This window comes from Falco punctatus (assembly GCF_963210335.1).
Source record: "Falco punctatus genome assembly, chromosome: 7".
Lineage (NCBI taxonomy): Eukaryota > Metazoa > Chordata > Aves > Falconiformes > Falconidae > Falco > Falco punctatus.
The window spans coordinates 3,374,225-3,396,059 of NC_137587.1; the positions used below are offsets into that span (position 1 = coordinate 3,374,225).

A 21,835-nucleotide genomic window follows, 5' to 3' on the forward strand; every position below is an offset into this window, starting at 1 on the left:
TTATATCTTTTCAGAACGCATCATGGCTCTTTTGAAATCCATAGTTCAGAAAGAACACTAGCTAAATTTGGTCTTCTGAAGCATGACTGTTGTCTACTAATTAAAAAACCATCAAGAAAAGCCCTTACCGGAGAATTCCAAACAGATACAAATGCTACTGTGAAATCATAGATTCTAAAAAGCAAACAATGGTAACTTTTCAAGATAACACTTAGAGTGCTGAATGTAAAAGTTAGTATACATGGCATAAAAGCAATCATGTTAAATAAATGTATGTTTGGCATACTCTGTGTATATGCATTATAAGCCGAACATCTTTTGAATGCACATAACAGATTTTATGTATTAGAAATATTTAATATATAAAGTAAGTTAAGTACAGGTTTATAAACTGTGCAACTGACGGAAATTGATCTTAGTTCCCAAAGTTGTTATAAAAAAAAAAAAAGAAAAAAATATCACCCAGTTTCCTTCCTGTAGCTGTGTCAAAAATTTTCATATTGAAATGGCAGCAAGGACTGTGAACAGCACCCAGGAGGCGAAGGCATTTGGGAGCATACACAGCCACACAGTACACAGTCAAAACCCCAAACCTGTTCTCTGAAGCAGTAAGTGTGAACTTTGTCCTTAATCAAGTAAAACTCTGCCTATCCCATGAAAACTGTGGACCTTTATTTTCAGTAGCTCCGCTTGATGGCTTTTGTTTGTCCTCTTTTGTTGCAGACCAGCCGTTGTGTGTGTGAAATCCAGAGTTAAGAGACCCTTCTTGCAGTTCATCCTTTCCTTCTGACCCCTTCACTGCATCATCTGCTTTCATATTATTTCCTTCAGCAGACTGTCCCCCATCACTGATACTTGTAGATTCAGCAACTCTAGTCATTTCAGTCTCTAGCTGTTTGTATTTTTGTGGGTCTTCTTCCTAAAGCTCTTAGCAGGCAGGCTTCCTGAGGACTCCTTTAGCTTGCTCCTTGCTCAGGAACTGCAGGAGACACTGCACTGCTGTGTTGGGAAGGATTATTTATAGAAAATCATTCCTCAAATATTTTCTTAATCAGCTATCCTTTTAGCTGTGGAGAGGGCCAGGATTAAGGGAGTACTGGGTGGGATACTGTGATATTTGCACCCATAAGGGAATGGCAGAAGCTGAGAGGGACAGGGAAATTTCTGTCAATTAGCTCTCCTCCTTTCCAGATCCAGCTTGCCTCTCACACTTCTAATTATAACAGCTAAAAATTCATCAGCAATTTCATGAAACTGGAACCTCTGTGCTTCTCAGGAAGGGGAATGAGAGACGGAGAAGAGGAAGATTGCAAAGGAAAAGGTTGATTAAATAGAGAGTAGCCATCTTGTAGAATAATTATAGAATGTTGAATAAATACAGAATATAGAGTTGCCAGTTGTAGAACATAGAGACCGTCTGTTGATGGCCTCTTTCCTAAGACATTCTTTTTTAGGTATAAGGGCAGCTGAAGAGAAGAGGTAAAAATTGTCCTGTCTTGGTTTTGTCCTAAAATAACATAGAGTGTGGTAAAACTTACCAATTGGCATGAAGGGTTGTGATGCAGGACTTGGCCGGGACATACCAATAGAATTCACAGCATAAACCCGCATCTCATAAACTACTCCTTCAATCATTCGCTTGGCTTCGTAGGTTAGCTCTTTTAAAAGGTCAAAGTTCAGTCTCATCCATCGATAGCTCTTCTTCTTCTTTCTCTCCAAAATATAGCCTGAAAAGGACAGCTCTTATGATGTAATAGAACTGCAAATTATTATCACAGGAAAAAAGAAAATCACCTTTTTTTTTCCACCCAATGGCATGAAAGAGCCAAATGTGATTCAGAATTATTGTGTATAACTGAACTGTGTGAAGCTTTGGTATTTTCCTACAGTTTCCTTTTGCATTACTTTACTTCTATCTGACGTTCTTACCTGAACAATTATACTTTTCAGAGTAGAAGTTATTTAGAATTTTCTATGTCTGGTATTAGGCTTTAAGCACATTTTGCATGCTGTACGCTACTATCAAGGCATTTAGATGTATGCAAAATAGATAAAACAGATCTGGTTTAAATGGTAATTCCTCTCTGGTGAGAATGGTGGAGCATTCACTCCTAACAGCAAAGAAACAAGACACAGCAGTTCCACAGAAAGCCCTTTCAGTGAAAGAGAAATTGCCTTGAAATGTGTAAGATGAGACAGAGTTTATATTCTGCTGCAATTCACTAATCTTCACTAACAGCATAATTCCCAAAGCAAAAAATTAGTTGGAAGAACCCTTATTGTGTGTGTTTTTTTCTTTTTTTTTTCTTCTTTATTATTTATATATGATTTATTAAAGAACTGAAGTTAGATCTCTGTGTCTATTGCCAAGTGGTGGAATTGTGGCGTGCTTCCGAGACAGCGAAGTTCCCACCTCTGCTTCAGTCCCATGGTGGAGTGGAGCAAGTCCTGGCCACACACAGTTTTTCTTGCTTAGATTCCCTTGGGAAGGAAAGTGAATACAGATGCTCTGTATGATTACAGAGAACCAAGAGAGCTGGATGCACTGCAGAACAAATCTGTAGTATAGCTTAGATGTAGTCTGTATGCCCAGCCCAGAATCCAGGTCTTTAATGCATCTCCCTCACCCCCTCAATATCCACAGTCTTTCCCAAACTATTGTACTGTTTTTCAGAATGACTAAGTCAGGCTGGGTTATCAGTTCATCTTTTAAACTCTGATTTCCCAAAACTGGGAGTGGAATCTGTGATTCTTGGTCCTTAATACGGAGAATGGCTGTATATCACATTGGAAATGTTTGTATACATTATTTTCCAGTGACATGCTACAAGTTATCGATGCTTTCTTTCCATCTAGCTATGTTAAATTTCTGCTGCTTCTGTGTTGCAGATAGTACGCCTGGATGTGATGCATATAGACTTCTTTTAAATAGAACTTGTTCTCAAAGCTGTTAATCTTGAACTAGGGAGTGAATAATCAGAAAATACACTGAATAGTGATTAACACATACCATGTATTTTTATGTAATGTATGTCTGTTTCTACCATAGTCTACAGGGGATAAATCTGTAACAGTGGTCAGCTACAATAATGTAAGTCTATAACGAATACATTGTAAAGACTTATGAATCGAGCAGTGTGTGCTGGTGATTCAATCCCTGCTGCTCACAAAGGTCGTGGCTATCAATTTGCAGGTGTCCCTTTGGTGTACCTGGGAAGTTGATTCACACAGTGTCTAATGGGAGATGGAGCATGACAGGCATGTTTGTTGACATGCTATAGCATGCATCAGCAGCCTTTCCTGCCTACACTGAACTTCAAAAAGAGTATGGGAACCTATAGAATGTTTTGGGAAACAAGTGGTGGTGAGCTGACAGGTTGTATCATTGCTTCTAATGTATAAAGTTACTCCTGGCATGCTTGTTTTCAGTAGCTTTTAAGCAGGGTTAATGCTGTAAGCAAAGAACCTATGGTTCCTTCGACATGTTCCTTTTTTTTTTTTTTTTTTTTTTTTTTCCTCCACCAGGGTCTGTGAGACTGGGAGGGGTTTCAGCAACTCAGTTTCTGGTTTTCTGCAATTTTAGATAACCATAGTTTCCTGTCAGAACTGAGATGCTTCTTCATTGTGGCAGATCAGAATTGGATTTTTTTTAAAAAAAGACCATACTGGGACTACTGGTGACATTTGGTAAAGCAGATTATTTCCCCAAATGCACAGATGTATGATAGATAAAGATACTGCTTTAGTAATACAAAAAGTATATGAGACCCCATTTGTGTAACAGTGAAGATGGAGTGTGAATTTCTTTTCTATATTGGATATAGCTAATAAAGACTGTAGCAGACTGCCTACAGTGCCATCTGTAACAATATGAAGACATAAGAATGCGTATGTCTCTTTCCCCTGCCTTTTTAACTTGCTTTTAAAACTTTGAATGGATAGTGCTGCATCTGGGCTTTTTTTCCTCCAGATGTTTTGTTCTAGCTCTACTAGTAGTACAGTCCTGTGCTAACTGAAGAAACCTCCTCATGTAGTGCAAAGAGTTAGTGGAACGTTAACCGTGTCATTCTGTGAAAACAAAATAAAGAACTTTCAAAGTATGCGTCCTGAAAACTATACAAAACAAAATCATGTGCTTTGCCTAGTAAATGGGGTGTGTGTGGGTGGGCTGTGGTGATGGGACAGCTATTGGTCCATATCTCTGCACATAAGTTTGAATTGTTGACTTCTTGCTTGCTTCCTGCCAGAACAGATGAAACCACAAAGGGCTGGCCCAGTAGTATCTTGTTTATTCCTCCACAGATAACTTCTGTTGAAGTAAATGAGGTTACTTTATTCTTGTGGAAGTGAATAAACCCCAAGTATCCAAAAGCAAATACAAACTTCTCTCTTCCAGATACTATGCAGGGGGTTAAAAGAGTTTTAGAACACTTTTAGCCCTGGCATCCCATATAGTTTTCATTGTATTTCTTTGAAAAGAAACTCAAATTCTGGTGATCTTCATTAAACGAATGGCTAGATTTGGAGTCCAGAGAAATTTCTCCCTAAAATTGGCCAAGACCCTACATTATTTTGACTTCTTTCCTAGGATCCTAGGGAGTTTTATCTAGAAACCACCATGCTCTGCAGAGAACTTAAATTGGTATCAGAGATATTCTTGATTACTTCTGCTTATTTCCTGTATTGCATGGTAACTATGGCCTCTAGGTTTTTACTACAGATTTTAAGGTCATTAAAATGATTGAAAAGTGTTTTGTGAGCAGTGGTGTGTGGTTGTATGTGGAGCAGAATTATGAAGTCGCTTTCTAAAAGAAAATAGATGTAATGTGTAAGCGGTTGAGGTTGCAGACGACTGGAGTTGCTGACTGAGGTGGCCACAGATCTGTGCTGGTATCCCTAGGTAGGTCCAAAGGTCTATATGTTGATCTACAATTTCAGTCTTGAATGAAAATGTTTAGGATAAACTATTTTTGGTATCGCCTTCTTGTGCTTTTTTTGGAAGCGTTTGTCTGATTCAGATTGTGCTGGTAGGGGGCACCCTCTCCCTAAAATTGCAGGGCCAGAACCTAGTTGGAAGGTTTGCTGTGTTAGTTGTGGAGGGTCAGCCTTCCCTAGAGTAAATGGAGAATCCTGTGCCGTTGTAAAGAATCAACAAAAAAATACAGGCAAGGTTGCTGGGGACTGTATTTTGGTACTTCTTACCAAGTACTGGTTGCCCACCATCGTACTTAGGGGGTTGCCACTGCACAGTACAGTAATCTTCTCCAATGTTGCTGATCTTGGGAGCTTCTGGAGGGTCAGGAACATCTGAAGAAAGTGTGAGAATGAATGAGAGTTGTTACTGTTTCAGTTTCTGTATACAAGTCAATTAAATAGGTTTCTTTAATGCTTTTTCTTTATCATATTGATACAGCTCTGTCGGCAATAGTGGGTACAACTGAGGATGTATTATCTTATTCTGAAGTGAATCTTGCTCTTTGGTGCTTCTGTGTTAGGTTGGTTTTCCTTTAAACACCATTGATCATGTCTGGAAAGGACAAGGGAGCTGAATAATCAGCTTTTTGCACAAAAAAATGTATGGTAACAAGGTGACGCTGTCCTGTAAGAAAAGGCTTGCTCCAGGGTTTCCTATTTTCTCTAGAATTAACTTTATATAGAATATAATGGTGACATGTCTCATATTTTATTTGGAGATATTAGTGGCAAATGTCCTAATTTAGGATTTATAAAAGATGAAAAGAAACTTATTATTCACCTAAGCAGTGAATTCTGAATTTTAATACTGTAGCTGAAAGTAACTTTCTTTTATTATTTCTGAGTTTGCTTATAAGCTGACCATTTGTCACATGTGTGGCAGGGTATAAACAGTTAAATATGAAAAATGTTATAAAAATTAATAACTCTAAATCATATTCCACCTGCTGTTCTGTGATTTGTAGTGGAAATCTGTTTATATCAGAATCATGATGTCTCTATTCTATTAACCATTTATTGCTTATAGAATAAGGTGATCTTTGCTTGAAAACATAAACCACAACAAAATGGCAAGATTTTTTTATCTCAGACAAGCATGAATCATATACCTCAGAATGGATTGTCATTTATAAAATGATAGGATCACTTGAAATTGGAAATACATTAGGGAGTACATAGATTTCAACTGGGAGTTGTTCTCTTACCTCTTGACAGAAGTGTTTTTCACAGGTAGTTGCCTTCTGCTAAACTTTGTGATAGCTAGTGATCCTGCCTTTATGACCCTTTTCAGTTTTTCTAAACTGAAAATCAGAAGTTGCCTTAGTCTGAGGAGGGTGGGTTTCAGTGAACTCAAGATGCTCTCATACTCTGGTTGTTTCCTTCCTTCACTTACCGATAACTTTGACTGTGATATCAGCCTTATCCTCTCCCACTGGATTCTTAACTATAACTCTGTATACACCCTCATCCTCCTTTTCTGCTCCTTCAATGATGAAAACACAGTGATCTTCATGCATCTCCACACGAACTCTGCCTTCAGACTCAAACAGAAGCTGTGGGCAGTGAAAATAACAAAGTCACTGTAAGGTTTGCTGGGATAGTCTGATGAGCCTAGTGTGTAAGCTGGTGAAAATCTTCAAGTCATTGAACGTTATAACAATTATTGAAAAGTTACAAGGTTTTTCAAGTTCTACTTGTATGCAGAAGAGAAAATACTAAGTGGCTGACATAAAAAACATTTGGGGAAACTGGCTCTGAAAGTCTGCAGCTTGTTAAGGTTCATTGCTAGTTACACATGCCCAGTTACGTTTCAATGACATTAATCAGTACTTCCACAAATTCCTTCTTGGGATAGCTGCTAGTACCGATGTAAAGAGTTTCATGGATAACAGTTGGGTGCTATGTAAATTCAAGAAGTTTTGCAAATTTAAATGATTGAGCAAACCTTCCCGATCAACAGTATCTACATTTGGCATCAGATAGCATAGACTTGAACAATTTCCCTCTAAAATAATTACCATGTTTCTTGTAACTTTTAATGGCATCCCTGTGATTTCTGTCACTCGGTGTCATATAGGTTACTTCTTACTCTTCGCTGAGCTGAGGTCTAAACATAATGAACACAACTTTGCCGTACACTTGTAACACATTTCTTCCTTCATGTGTCTGCTTATCTTGGAGTTAGAACAGGAACTATTAGAAAGCATATGCGCCTGAAGAGTGATGAATACAGCAGAACCCTATCCCTGAGAAAGGTTTATTGCTGCGTAATAAATGTATTTTTGACTATTAAAATAAAGAGTATTTATGAAAAAAATGGAGACTTCTGGAAAAAATAGAAACTTGTGGAAAATCCTCTTTCACTGTGTTGTGCATATAGTCACTCTCTTGATCCATTGTCACCTTTTCCAGTGTCCTGTAAGATTTTGTCCTAGGTTTTTTTTTCCCTCTAGTTATTATTGAAGCTTACAGGTTAGTGAGGGGAGGAAAAAAAAAAAAAAGAGATAAATATTTGTAAGTACATTTAGAAGAGTTTTCAAATAACTGCTTTGATTCCTCTTAATCCATCTACCATGTGGCGGTGATTAAAAATATTTCCTTGATCAGCATCCTACTCCAAAATTATTCACCAGATCTCTTGTGCCCATTCAAAGTGTTTGGTAATTACCGTTGTGAGGCAGGATGCTGGGCCTGGTGTGCTATTTGCTGCACCAGTTTTAATATCTATTGACTTCAATTTTATTTCCTTCTGAATGTGACCTTTTATCTGGAAGATGCTATGCATATTTGTGTGTCTGCATAAATCATAAGCAACTTACCTTACTATCAGTATTTGTATCACTGCTGTTTTCTGAGGGAGTCATGGAATCATCATTGCTTCGAACAAGGTTGCTTTTCTAGATAAGCAAAGAAATGCCAGAAAGTAAGCTAAGTCTGAGCAGAACAGTAAAGCTGTTTCTGTAAGACAGAGCGGTCCATAGGTTTGTAAGCAGGGGGGTCAGTATGGAGGTGTGATGAAAGCAAAGAGCAAAGTGAGGCGGCAAGCTAACCTGGAAAGGAAATAAACTATGCAAAAGTAAAAAGCAGAAAAGGAAACAGATGTATCAGATTGCAGTGAGTTAAGGGAAGGATAAGTCAGCAAAACCAAATTTACAGCTTAAAGATACATGACATTCCTGCAGTGGAATTGTAACTGGATGTGGTACTAGTTACTCATCTTGCCTAACTATGAAAATAAGGATTACTTCTTTCTGTAACAACAGGATAGTAAGTTGATTTAGATGTTTTAGCACGCAGAAATATAGTCAGGTCTGTAACATCAAACAGTATATTCTGAAGCTGTGCTACTGTTTGTTTAGGATTTCATTAGTAAGTATATGTTATACATCTTTCAAACCAAGACTGACTTCTTTAACACATAGAGACCTCATACCTCAGAAATACCACTGTATAGAGGTTGTCTGATATCCTGTCACCACTGATATAATTTTGTCAGAGAAGCTTGTGTATGAGAAAAGTCAATTTCTCTTGGTTCCCAAAAAGAGACAAATGGCTTTTTTGTTCCCATACTAATTCTGTGTTGCAGAAAAGAAGTCCGAACTGTTGTTAAATATGCTAACTTGAACAAAGAATGCAACAGGATTACGAAGAAATGAGATTGGGGAAATTAATTTGCAATGGTATGTTGTCTGTATCTACACCTATGGGAAGTGTAATGATGCTGTACAATATTATGCAAAGTATTTCTGTGCTTTATGCTAGTTATAGCTCATGAGCCTGCAGATGGTGGGGGTGGGGATGTTCTGATATAGCCAGAAAGGAAGCTCACAGTTTGTGTCTAGCTTCTAAATTCTTTCCTTGATAAGATAAATACCAAGTGTTATCTATTTTCACTATCCCAAATCGTTTTACTCCAGTGGTCTGCTAAGAAGACATTTTCTTCCGACTGTAGAATTCTTGAGAAAGATTAAAAAAGAAGCTGCCATCTCCAGAGCATGTCCATCCTGTCAGGTGAAGGTGATGGAGATGACTCATCACTTATTTCTTTTTCTCTGAGGTAGGAAGTGAATAAATGTGTATGGTATCTTACTGTCTGCATATACAAATGTCTACTCATATGTACTCAGCCCCTTCTTTTGGAATGGTTCAGGAAAAGAACAGTTCAGGACAGCTCTCACAAAAAGAGCTAAATCCCAAACAGCTGCATTGCAGATACATATTTTTTTTTCCTGGGGATTTTAAGAAAAATAAAAGCAAGATGAAAATACTTGTAACTAAGAATTGTAAATTAATTGTGCCTTCCTTGCCTCAGATACTGTGCTGGGTTATGCATTACCTTGTTTACTTTCTGCCAGATGACAGTGGGTGTTGGATCTCCTGATATGGGAACATCCAGTCTCAATTTGTTCCCAGCCACCACGACAATAGTGTCAGGGGACTGGCCCAGACAGTCAAGGTGGATTTTGGGAGGTTCTATAGAAAAGGCAGAGAAAATAAGTTTTAAATATAGTTTGAGTATTCTGTATGGAAAAAAAGGTGAAGAGTCATACATTAAAAATGAAAATACTTTGCTTGCTTTGCTGTTGAAAGCATGTTTACTTGCATATAAATAACGACCACTGTTCTTACCTTCTCTTGGTACAAAATCAATCTTGACCTCTGGGGAAGAAAGTGGGGGAGGGAATAGGAGAAACAGATCAGAAAACAGAATTTACATAGCATCTGCACCCACAAAGTAATGTTAAAACTGTTCATCATTAAAACCTCATAAGGCATAAACATCAACAGATTAACTCAAACTGGAAACTAAGCTCTGTAAAACAAGGTGATAATGATAACACAACATAACAGGGAAAAGCTATGTTGCTTATGTTGAAGTATCGGGAAAGAGATTGTGTGCTTTTTCCTGGTATGACTATGATTAATGCCATAATTTTATATCTCTGGAATTCCCATGACATATTCTGAAGATAACTTACCCAAAAACTGGAGCTTGGCAGAAAGGTTGTAGGCAAATCCCTGAGGGATGAAGGAATAATCAGCCTCGTCGTCTGGTGTTACGTCCTCAATAGTTAGCTTATGGATTCTGGAAACGTGAACAAATATAGTCCACTCCCTTACCTCTCCAGGAGAAACCGTACTATCTCACAAGACAAGATGCAGGCTATAGGATATTAACAGACACTGCTGTTTCTTCTCCCCTTGCCCTACCATCAAGTCAACAACCACCAGGACTGTAGACTGCTGTACTTTCAGTATTGAGGCAAATCCATGTCAGCATGTTGTCTATGAATGGATTTTTCTTATCAAGGTAAATGCATCCTCTAGTGTGAACAGAGGAAGCAATTTCTCTGCTTTAGTCCAGTCCTTTCCCATTACAAGGGCAGTTGTAACGCTGCTGACTGGTTTCATTTCATCAGATTGCGACTGCAATAAATTCTGGAAAAATAAGCTAAAAATTAATGCTCCATCCCTGTAGTATTGTAAATTCAAAACAATACAGAAAAGGAATACCAAGGACAGCTTTACCTAACATGTAATGTTTATGTATCTTTTGAATTTCCTTGGTCTCCATTTTCAGTAGTAGTTAAACTGCAAAGAAACCTGAGCACAGAATTGCACAACTGTATGCGTTAATATAAACGCTCGTTTTTGTGAAGGGGTTTCTGCATATGTGCTATCTTAATCTGTCTAAATACTACTGCTAATTTTAAAGTTATCAACAAGGTGTTTTCTAGATTGAATACCAAGAAAAGAATGAATTCTGCTGATATGCCATTCTGCTGCCATACATGCAAAACGTACCAACACTGAAAGACTGCATGCATACCAAAGCAAGTCTGTGACTATGTCGATTGCATATGAGAAGGCTTTAAACTTATTTTCCTTCTAGCTGGAGCCAGGATGAAGTCTTATTTTATATTCCTATCCCCTGAGATACTAGTTCCTGTGGATTGTAATGCAGTACCCAAGACTGTACCTGATTTCTGAAACAAGATTTACCTGCCGATATGAGAGATCTTTATCCTTTCATCTGGGACCACCTCCTTCCCATTTTTCAACCAGATTCCTTTCACATTTTCATCAGAAACTTCACACTTGAAGACTGCCTGGTCGCGTGCCTTCACTGTCAGGTCTGCGATGCTCTGATAAACTTCCAGCTTTTTCTCTGATATTGTGAGAATAATCGATACACACATCAAAAAATCGGAATAGCTCTGTAAGTAAATGGTGTGGATTTACTGAATAGAAAGGGCTAGGGCTGAGCAAGCTGTTTGTGGAAGAGTGAAATATGAAGGGAAATCCACAGCGTGCAGGGCTTTAACAGGATTGATAGCTAAGCACCTGTTGTTATCAGAGTATCTATTACATCCAGCACGCAGGTCTGAGTTCTTGAGGCCTTTATTATCAAACCTTATGCGCCTTATTAAGTTGCTGTTTCCCCTGGCATGGGGATTATGCTACTCCTGTGCCCTATCCTAGAGAAGGTTACCTTCGGCCTGTTTTCATTTCTCAGCTTCTCTGGTTCTGTAATATTACCTGTGCCTACCTTGTACAATTAGTTCAGCGACTGATACCCCACCATTGGTCTTCACTGTGTAGTGTCCACTGTCCTCCTTGGATGTCTCATTAATAATCAGATATTGCTTCTTTCCATCTTTCTTGAATCGGTATTTGAATGTCTCTTCCCGTGTCAGCTCAATCCCGTCCTTTTCCCTGCAATGCCAAATAGCGTTGAGTCATTTTCTGTGGTTGGGAGAGGAGAGTAAGACTCAGCTTGATGTTACTAGAGATTGGAAGACACAAGATAAATCCAATCTTTGTAGCATTTCAGGTTAGCAAAAGAGACCATTGCACAAATGTTATTGGAAGCACGACTGGAACGCTTCTAGTTTGACCGTTAATCTTCGCTTGAACCTCTGGTTCAAGAGAGTTCACTCACAAGGAAGTACTTGATTATTATTATTTCTATGCTACAGGTAAACATGAAAATATATTCATTTCTGTAGAAGATACAGGGATGAAGACACACTTCACCAGCAGGGAATTTACTATCTTAAAAGCTGACATAAAGTAAAAGGGACTTTCTGAGAAATGACTTAAAAGTCTTAATTTTCCTGATGTGAATTATAATTGTTACAAATTCATGGTTTGTGGGCATCAGTGAAAGAAGAAAATTTTGGGATGGATTTAAATGAAGATGTATTTTGGATTTTGTTACCCTTTCCATTCAAAGATGCCATGGTACATTTAAGACATTACTAAATTAAGCTTCACCATTCAGCCTTGCAGGAAATTTAATTATTGTAATTTTCAATTTTCATAAAGGGAAACGAGCAGAGAGGATTCATGCTGTTCAGTCAAGGTCACACAAAAATACATAAAATGTTTTAAAGATTTCCTGATCCTTATCCTAAATAACTTCAACAAGCTATAAGAAAATAAGTTGCAATTTCGTTGACTTACTCCTTTGATATAATTTTTTTCATTATTATTTTAATATATTTATATTATGTTACTTGAATACTGCTGCAGTTTGTAAATGAAAAAAATTTTCTCTTTGATATTTACTTATGTGGAAAAAGAAATAGAAAAGATGATCTGCTTTTAATGAAGTAAGAATTTTCTTTCTATCTTGTATTACTTCCCTTAAGCTGAATATCCACTGGTAACCAATAACAAATGATCTTACAGGATAGCAAACTGAAATGCCACTTTGGGACTTATTAAAATACTATAGCTCCAATTTCTGGGTAGATGTATGCAAGAAAACCTTTTGCCTCTTAGTCTGCTGAAGTGAGTCACGCGATCAAAACTTCACAGCAGAGACAGGAATCTTAAAACTTGTGATTTAGATGTACGTACCTGCTGCAGCTGCATCCCCCCTAACTGTCCTTTACGGCACAGCATATTGGAACCAACAGGTGGTTTAGAAAAACACAGGCCTCCCTACCAGACCACAGAACTACACTACTAGTAAGGGAGGAAACAGAGGATGCCTGTAACAACCATGTGAAGCACAGCGCGTAGTGTTATGTCAGGATGATGTTTCCTCTGTTTGCTGAGTGACAAGGGTCTGAGGCCATGTGCAAGATGCTCTCCTAAGGCTGATATTCTCATTCATGCAGATTAGTTCTGGAACAAGTGCTACAATGCAATGTGTGAACATTTGCTGAGCTGCTGAGAATGGACTGTAATCCCGAAGTGCAGCATGCTGCTGTGGCAAAACCAGGCACGTGCACTGTGGCTAGTGTTCTAAAGTTGAACTTTTAAATCTATTTTTTGGTGATTTATTTTGCCATGTGGCTCATGAAAGATATCTGAGTGTTCTATTCAGCTATTGGTAAGAGAGAGATTTCTTGAAATCTTGTCTAAATAATGAAAACAGACTTTTGCAATGACCAGTGTCTTAAATCCCTGGGAAGGGAATAGTGCATTTCACTTTGTTTTACTGACTAGCACATTGCTGAATGCTGTATGTGAGTAGAAAGTTTGCAGAGGGGTGTACTGACAAACAGTGGAATGATAAAACTGTAAACCTCAAAAAAGAACTGCCAGATACCATTTGGCTTAAAATAATACTCTGCTGCAGTGAAAAGTGAAAAATTTCATAGAAGGTAATGTTACAGACCTTCCTTTGGTAACGAGGACAATGAGGTAGAGGAATCTACTTATAATGAAATGTAAGTGGAGGATTTTATAGAACCGTAGAAGTGTTGGTTTAAAGACCACTGTAGGTCATCTGGTCCAGCCTCACACTTGAAGCAGAACTAGTGCAATAATATGTAGGTCAGCCATGGTTTATTCTATCAGTCCTGAACATTTGCAAGATCAAATATCTGCTCTCAACTTTGCCATGAAACACCTCTTTTCTCTGGAAATGCTTTCCTGTTTCAGTTCTAAGGATAAATTTGTTAATGTGTTCTGAGATATCACTGATGTAGGCACTATGTGATAATGGGGCCACACAGATTTATTGTTGTTACTATGTTACAATACTTTGCTTTCATTAGGAGCTGATAAGATGACACATCCAGCATTCAGAGATGGAAATATCAGGTCAAAACTATGTATTTTATTAAATCTTTGTCTTCAAGAATTACATTATTTCCAAGACCATCTGAAGTTCAGAAATAACTATTCTGTAGTACTTCATAATAATAATGTAAGACCTTTCTGGGTGTTCAGGCAAACATTGTTTCCTGATTACGATGAAGAGACCCTTCTGCAACCCCTAGTCTGATGGCCATGCCTAAGAGGCTCTAAGCCTTATTTCTGTCTTGTGCAAGTCACGTAATTGCTTTTGTTCATGTGCTTGTGATTTTATGTACCAGGTTTAAAGGGTACAAGAGCTATAACAGGTGCCCTGTTAGTGCCTGTTACTTGCCTTAAACTGTTGATTATTTCCCTAATGAGCCATAAAACTGGATTTCTTTCTCCATATTGTGTTTCATGTTTTCTCTGGACTCATCTCTCCATTGTCCAAAACACTCCCTCTGTTGCCAAAGAGCATTGACCGAGTCTCACGTGATAAAAGCAGTAAAATACGGTGTAAATGTCTAACTGCTCAGTTTTCTGTTGCTATGTTTTGAAGAGTTTCTCTGACCACTTGCTGCATTTCAGGCTGAGACAGCTGCAGGTTTGCCCTTGTCACACCAAATGCTCATCCCACATATACCAGCTCTGCAAGATGTATGGGAGTTGTTCAAAGGCGTAGGATCAAAGTGCGGCAGCTGCACTGTGCTCTGAGAGGGACAGATCTGGTTGTCACCATCTCTTGTGACCAGGTGTCTGTAAGCAGTTCCTGAACAATAGCATGTGTGTGTCTGTACATGTGGCTTCAACAGTGTAATGCATATGCTGAACTAGCTCTTGGGCTCTATTTAAATTCTCAGTTCCTTCCTTTGGGAGAGCAGATGAGTGGTTGGCACTTTCCAGGAATGTAATGGGCATTGTGGGAGCAGTTGATAACCATGTGCCTGAAGCTGTTAACAAGCACAAGAGAATTTCATCTGGTAGAGAAATGAAGTGAGAACAGTGTGCGTAAGACCTGGTATGTGAGCACTGCCTGCTGTGCCTGCCCGGGCAGCGTGAACCTTCCAGCTTCCGCTCAGCTGGAATGCCCAACAAAAAGGTCTCTATGGTCTAAATGTTTATCATCGTAATCCTGCTCACTGCATATGCATAATGACTGACTTTGCAGGATCGCCACAACAGATATGTTAAAATTTAAGTCAATGACCTTCCCTCTCTGTTTCAAGAGACACTTGTGTTTTACCTAAGAAAAAACACTTTAAAAAAAGAAATGCACACCTCACTGTAGTTGAGAAGCCCAGAAGTACAGCAAACTCCTCTCAATACAGATCTGATTAGTCTGGGCAATAGTTAGATATTGCTGTCACCTATTTAGGAAACTTAACAGCTCAGTACAGTCAGTAGCATCCTGTAAGCACTGAGCAAGAGATTCTAGAGACATTATAAAATATCTATACTTATAGGAGGAGGATCAATCTTTTCCTGAAAACAGTTACATAGAATGCCACTTTCCTTTTTATTCCACAGCTTTTGTCCACAAACTGTGGTCTTAGATTGTCCAGTGAAGAGAGATGGTTTCATGTTGTTGTGTTGTGGGTTCCCACCCCCCCCCCCTTTTCTATTACCTTACCATTTCACAGTAGCTCCTTCCTCAGACACTTCACACTCAAACTCCACCCTCTCTCCAACCATCACCATCTGGTCCTCCAGTGGGTGGGTGATCAGGATCGGAGGCTCTGGAAATGAAGAGACCTTCATTAAAACAACATTCTGAAAGACCGAATACCAGAGGTATATTTCACCGGTCTGCGCTCCACAGGAAGAACCCCTGGCCAAATTACACGGTGATGGTCTCTGTGTTGGATCCTAACATTTACTGTGCCACATCACATTATCAATGTTATCAAATGACCTTTTGGGTTTTGCTTCATGAGACAGAATAGAAACACAGGATTAATCAGTTCTCATATCTATTCTGAAATTCTAAACTGGAGGCATTAGTTCTCTGTACTACTTGATCTGCTTGTAGAGTTTGAGGCACATGTTTATCTTGAGTGGAATCAAACTTTGGAAGTTTCTAGCCCCATTATTGGGAAGACTTAGATCACTTTCTAAATGAGAATTAATGGTAGTTCTCACTGTGCTGTTTTCCTGTGCTTTCTTAGCTGCAGCTATAGGAAATTTTTCCTTCATTTAACTGTAAAAAAAAGATGTACTTGAAAGTCAGAATTTGTTCATATGTTTGAGAATTTCCTTTCCTATGAGATTAACTAATCTGAGAGCAGAGATGACAGTAATTTAAAGCTAAATGCTAGGGGAGATCTTCATTGCTCACCTTTTACGAATAATTCTGTGAAGCTCTTCTCCTCCCCCACCACACATTCGTAGGCTGCATCGTCGGCCAGGGAGCAGTGGTTTATGGTCAGTATTCTCTTATTCCCAACTGCCTCAAAAATATATCTGAAAAGAGAATATAAATGTAATTATCAGACAGCAACTCTTTTGGACCCAGTCACACTCTTCCCCTGCCTGGCAGAGAAAAAGGTTCCTACTTTTTTTATCTGGCTTCAGTGACGAGGGTTTTTTTTGTGACTCTAGCCCTATATCCCTGACCCAGTGCGGTGGGCAGCAGCAGTGTTTGAAAAACTAGCGTAGGAAATTAGGGTGAAATCTTGATACACGTGTGAGATGTACAAACTCCTGTGAATGGTTTTAGATGCTTTTCTAACATGTAGCCATACAACAAACCTGACTACCATTAAAAATGATTTGTCATGGCCTCACTGTAAAATCACTTAAAATTTGTTTTACAAACAAGCTACACTGAAGTATATCCCGTATCATGAGAAAGTAATTTTGAACCCTGGATATACGCATAAAGATCAGAATATAATCTGAGAACTTACTTGCTAAGTAGGTAGATGTAAGCATCCAGTTCCACATGTACATATACAGAGCAGAGGGAAGAAAAAGAGAAATTCATGAGAACAGCAAAATGATCCAGAGCCAAAGAACTAGGTAGATTCTTTCTCAGCTCCTATTTCTCCCTATTTTATTCCTTTCTTTCTAAGAAAACCTAGGTTTTCCGCTTTGTCTAAGCTGTAGCTCGTTCCTTTTTGGATTTCCTGTATTTCTAGTTTACCTGCCGCTCACTTGGATCTCCTGTCCGTTCTTCAGCCATTTCACATCAGCATCTGGATTGGCAACTTCAACCATTAATTTAATCTTTTGTCCTTTGTCCACTTGGTAAGCTGGATCCAGTTTCTTGAGAAATGCTATGATGAAGAATGATTTTTTTTTTTAAGGTTATACTTAACGTATTTTTTTTTAACATTTTCTACCAGTAGAGCAAGTCTTTATTCCCTTTCCTGTTGTTTACCATAATTTTAGACCTTTCCCACTTTCTGCATCCCTGTTTGCATTTTTACCATTTCTGTCTGGTCTTCATCCTGTTCTGGTTTTCCTTAACATCGGATGGAAAGTGGGTGATATAAACTAAAATAAGTGAGGTAGAATATTATAGATCACATTTGAATATGTACTTCAACACATCCTAAATAGTTACAGCTACATCTGCCCATGTAAGAAAATTATACTGACCTCAGTAGTGATGAATGTCAGTTTGCCTTCTCTGTTTCAGACTTTTAAAACAAATTAGTTAAAATTAGGTGATCAATACTTCATAAGGCTAGAAAAGACTCAAGAATCCAAATGTATCATCCCAATGGAAATGAAATTCTTTCCACATTCACTGATGCCTGCCATACTGACCAGTTTTGGGGGTGGGAGGAGTGGGGTGTGGTGGTGCTTTATGTTGAGGGAAAGATAAAGGGCAGAGCAGAAGAAATGAGTAAAATGAGCTGGTTCAGAACATCCAGAGTTTCAGAGCAAGGTAGCTCAGAGCTTCAGGCAGAGCTTTAATCTTTGGTAATCGACATTTCACATTTACAGACTGTAATAGGAAACTCCTATTTCTCATGCTCTTGTTTTGGGCTGCTGTTAATATTTAAACGGCTTCCAAAGCAGATATGAACAGATATGTTTGGAATAAATACAGCTTACCAACCTGTACTTTTTTTCTCTTCCTTTTTTATGCGTTTGAGGCGTTTCAGCATCCCACGCAAATCTGTGATACCATACTGAAAAGCAATTTTCTCATATTCAGAAGGAGGAGCTTTCCTCAGGATTTCCCAGACATCAACATCAGATTGTGATTCAGATTTTGCTTCACCTCTGCAGAAAGGGATCAGAGTGCCTGAATGCCACTATTGAGAGGATTTAAGAACAGCCATAGGCTTGACAAGCTACATATCAGTTTGATGAAGCCATTTCTTAATAAAAAATTTAGCAGTCTAGTTTTTACTATATTATTACCTAAAATAATGAAATAAAACTTTTGATAAGTGCTACTTATATTTATCTATACAGCGATCAAAATAAAAGTGCTCCTGAAGGGTTTACTTTCTAATAGCCAGGGCAAATAAATATTCACTTCCCTTTAACGATGGGTAATGGAAACACAAGAAAACTTATTTTCCTGTCATGGTCATACACAAAACATGTGGCAAAGCAAGGAACTGGACTGATATCCTGAGAACGCCTTAGAAACAAGCTAGTTGGTTTGTGTTAATTAGAAACAAATCCTTTTCTACTCAGGACGTTTTTCTCTTCACTAAAATGAATGAATAGCAGATTATTAAAATATTTATTAGATATTGCAAAGACAATTGTTAGGGTATAGGCATATGTATGTGTGTATATATATACAGGTGATAGTAATCTATAAAACATAAAGACACATAGACAGGTGAGTGGTGGCAAATGACAGTATTTATGATGGAATACTTATCTTATATTTTAACCACAAAGCTAGTGTTGATGGAAGAATTAATGTTTGGTTTAGCAAAACCAAGTAGAAATTCGGTTGTCTGGTTTTGGGTAAGACATTCTTTTTCTGTCATCATGTTTTTTATTTAATAGATCATAAATAGAAAAAGAAATTGGTGTAACCTTACCGATTTACTGAGCGCAAGAAGCTGCTGTACTCCAGAATGATGCAGAGAACCGTTTGGAAAACATGCAGCATCCCAATGGGCAAGAAAGAGGGCATCGTGTAAATACAAAAGACGCATGAATGTCATCTTCACCTCTAGCAGAACAACACTTCAGTAGTGGGGAGATGAAGGCGCTCATGCAAAAACTGTGAAACAGCCTTAAGAAAAATGCTGCTCTCTATTGAAACCAAACTCACTCCCACACTTTGTACAGTTCCAATCTGCAATTTAAAAGTGTAAGCGCTTCTGCTTATTCCTAATTATGGCTGATTGCCTTACAGGGAAACAAATTGCTCTGCTTTGCCCTGTCATCATGGAACTGTTGCCTGTCATGGTTTGCATTTTGGTAAACAGAGAAGAGACCAAAGAAGTAACATTTTATTAAAACTTTCTTTAGGAAAAGGAACTTCCCGTGGCTGTGGTTTCTGATCTCACCAGGACCAAGCACATTCCAGTGCAGTAGAGCACACCCTTGTAATGAAGCCATATTCAGTAGTAAACCCCAGCAAGAAGACAAGTTATGCAGCAGGTAATGTGGAGAAAAGTGGAAGATTATTGGTTGCATTGCCCCCCCCCCCCCCCCCCCCCCCCCCGGATAAGAACAGTCCCATTAATCTGTGGGAAACACTGCTATTTAAAAAGCATGACTGTAGTCAGTCTAGTCAGCAGGTATAACCAAACATTTCTGGTATTCCTTATTTGCCCCAAAAAGTCTGGCTTGTAAGGAGAGCCCTATGTTTATTAAAGTGCTTCAGTCCAGGCTTGCAATTTCCAGCACCCTTGTAGCTCTTGAGCAGAAAGGAAGCAAGAGAAGAGGAGTTCAGCGCAGTGAGTTTGAGCTGAAATATGGCATGTAATATGTCTTTGGAGTGGTTTAGCATTCACTAAGCTCTAAGCCCTCACTAGCACTTACTGAATGGATAGGTGTATCTGAATGTTGGACTCCTTACAGTAAGTGCAGCCTACTGTGTATTTGCTCTGTCTTAACAGCACATCAACATCATCCACAACTTTTTTCAGGATTCCTCTCCTCTATCTACCTACCTTCTAGTCTGAGGCAACTACAAATGGTTTGTATTTTTGCCTAGCAGAAGGGAGGACCATTTAACTGATTTGCCAAATAGACTGAACTTTTTTAATATAAACAGTTCTTGGGCTAGTTGCCCTGGTCATACCAGTGAACAACTTTAAAATATTTCTAAATACATGTAAATTGGAATAGATATATAAGTACATAAACCTGGGAATTTTTGATATGTGCAGATTTCTTTGTACTAGTACAATTAATGTTCTGTGGAGCAAACTATTTCGAAAGGAAATAAAAAATCCCAGGAAATAAGTAAGTCTTAACAGGTTCAAATGTTATTATTTTCCCTTAGGTATTATGTAAATATTGGTGGTCTCCCTCTCTATCTGCCTACTTATGCTTATCTGTATGCACCTCTTTACCTGAAAATTTGCAGGTAGGCTTATTCGTGGAGTTTTCAAATATATTTTGTGTGAGTTATTTTTAAATACATCATGAGAAAAATCTTCCAATTTGGAAGCAATTCCACAGTCTAGGGTATCTCACTGTTGAGAAGACTTCCTTAATTTTTTGCTTCAGCTTTTCCATTACTCAGTGTCATCCCATTGTTATATCTGGCAATGCTGTTTTGGTGTATGCAAGCTGAAATACAAGGAATTTGATCATAAGCAAGAGTATAGTCTCTTCCTTGGAAATACTAACATTTTCTAAGTACAAGGGAAGGCTTGTAAGTTGCATGCAAAATGGTACTAAAAGCTAAAGGAAATTTGTATATTGTTTAATTGAGTTCTGAAAAAGAAAAAAAAATGTCTCTGCCTCTGAGCAAAGGTTTTCCCGTCCCAGTACTCCTTTTCACCATCTTATGTTTGTTAAAACGTTCTCTTTGATCCCATAAAGACACGGAGTTTGCACAGTTAGGCTGTACTCTTACACTACCAACAAGAGCTGAGCAGTGTACAAAAAGTAACAGAGCACTTGGACTCCTGCAGTTTCTCCCACCGCTACGTTACTCTCCCTGATGTTGGGGATCCTTATTCAGAGTGACCACCTCATAGGTTAACTATGCACTCGGGGGCATTAAGATGCAGCTTAGTGAATCTGCTGTAAATGGAATACACAGCTGATATGTTTTAAACATGTGTAGAGGGGTTAAAAATAGTTTTGTACATCCCAGAGATGGTTTCTTCCTATCTCATTACTGTCAACTGATTGGACCCTGTCAGCTGTCACCTCCTTCAAGGTCTCTGCTCACTGTCCCATTTAATAGTTCTGTGACAGCTGTTTGCTTCCTCTTCCCAATGACCTCTCCTTGGCCCATGACATCTGTATGTCAACACCAGTTAATTAAATTACAGCGATAGGAGATAGAGTATTAAATGAAGCTCTCTTTATTATAGCAGGAATGTTCATTACCTCTGGATTGAGAGGCGCTTGTAAATTAGGTGGGACAAAGCAGAAGTGGTGAAATAATAGTTTTCAATTCTCTTTGAATCTGCATAGCTCTTAAGAGTTCCTTTTTCTATTCTATTTTAACGAAGAATAGTTTAATTCCATGGTGAGCTTTTATGCCTATCAGTTCTTGTTAATGTGGGAGTGGTCTTCAACCTGTGGTGTGCAAAGCCTGAAGGATCCACAAATTACTTCTAAAGTGGCTGTGAAAAACAACTAGGAGCAGTGAATTTATCAGTATGCTTTAAGTCACTAAATGGAGATTTGTAAGTCAAGAAAGGTCAAAGCCACTGAT

General features: G+C 38.4%; 1 protein-coding gene across 1 annotated transcript in view; it reads right to left on the reverse strand.

Annotated features, from left to right (window-relative positions):
* MYBPC3 (myosin binding protein C3) overlaps nucleotides 1–21,835 on the reverse strand; it is a gene marked incomplete at its 5' end in the record, with an annotated part of 58,555 nt that overhangs the window by 21,321 nt on the left and 15,399 nt on the right. Inside the window, 14 exons of the mRNA XM_080394948.1 lie at nucleotides 1,539–1,727; nucleotides 5,203–5,307; nucleotides 6,368–6,527; nucleotides 7,794–7,871; nucleotides 9,311–9,447; nucleotides 9,604–9,633; nucleotides 9,954–10,060; nucleotides 10,978–11,143; nucleotides 11,525–11,691; nucleotides 15,641–15,746; nucleotides 16,346–16,470; nucleotides 17,153–17,285; nucleotides 18,077–18,243; nucleotides 19,026–19,049. Of these exons, the coding sequence (XP_080251074.1) occupies nucleotides 1,539–1,727; nucleotides 5,203–5,307; nucleotides 6,368–6,527; nucleotides 7,794–7,871; nucleotides 9,311–9,447; nucleotides 9,604–9,633; nucleotides 9,954–10,060; nucleotides 10,978–11,143; nucleotides 11,525–11,691; nucleotides 15,641–15,746; nucleotides 16,346–16,470; nucleotides 17,153–17,285; nucleotides 18,077–18,243; nucleotides 19,026–19,049 (1,694 nt within the window). The remainder of the gene's footprint in view (nucleotides 1–1,538; nucleotides 1,728–5,202; nucleotides 5,308–6,367; nucleotides 6,528–7,793; nucleotides 7,872–9,310; nucleotides 9,448–9,603; nucleotides 9,634–9,953; nucleotides 10,061–10,977; nucleotides 11,144–11,524; nucleotides 11,692–15,640; nucleotides 15,747–16,345; nucleotides 16,471–17,152; nucleotides 17,286–18,076; nucleotides 18,244–19,025; nucleotides 19,050–21,835) is intronic.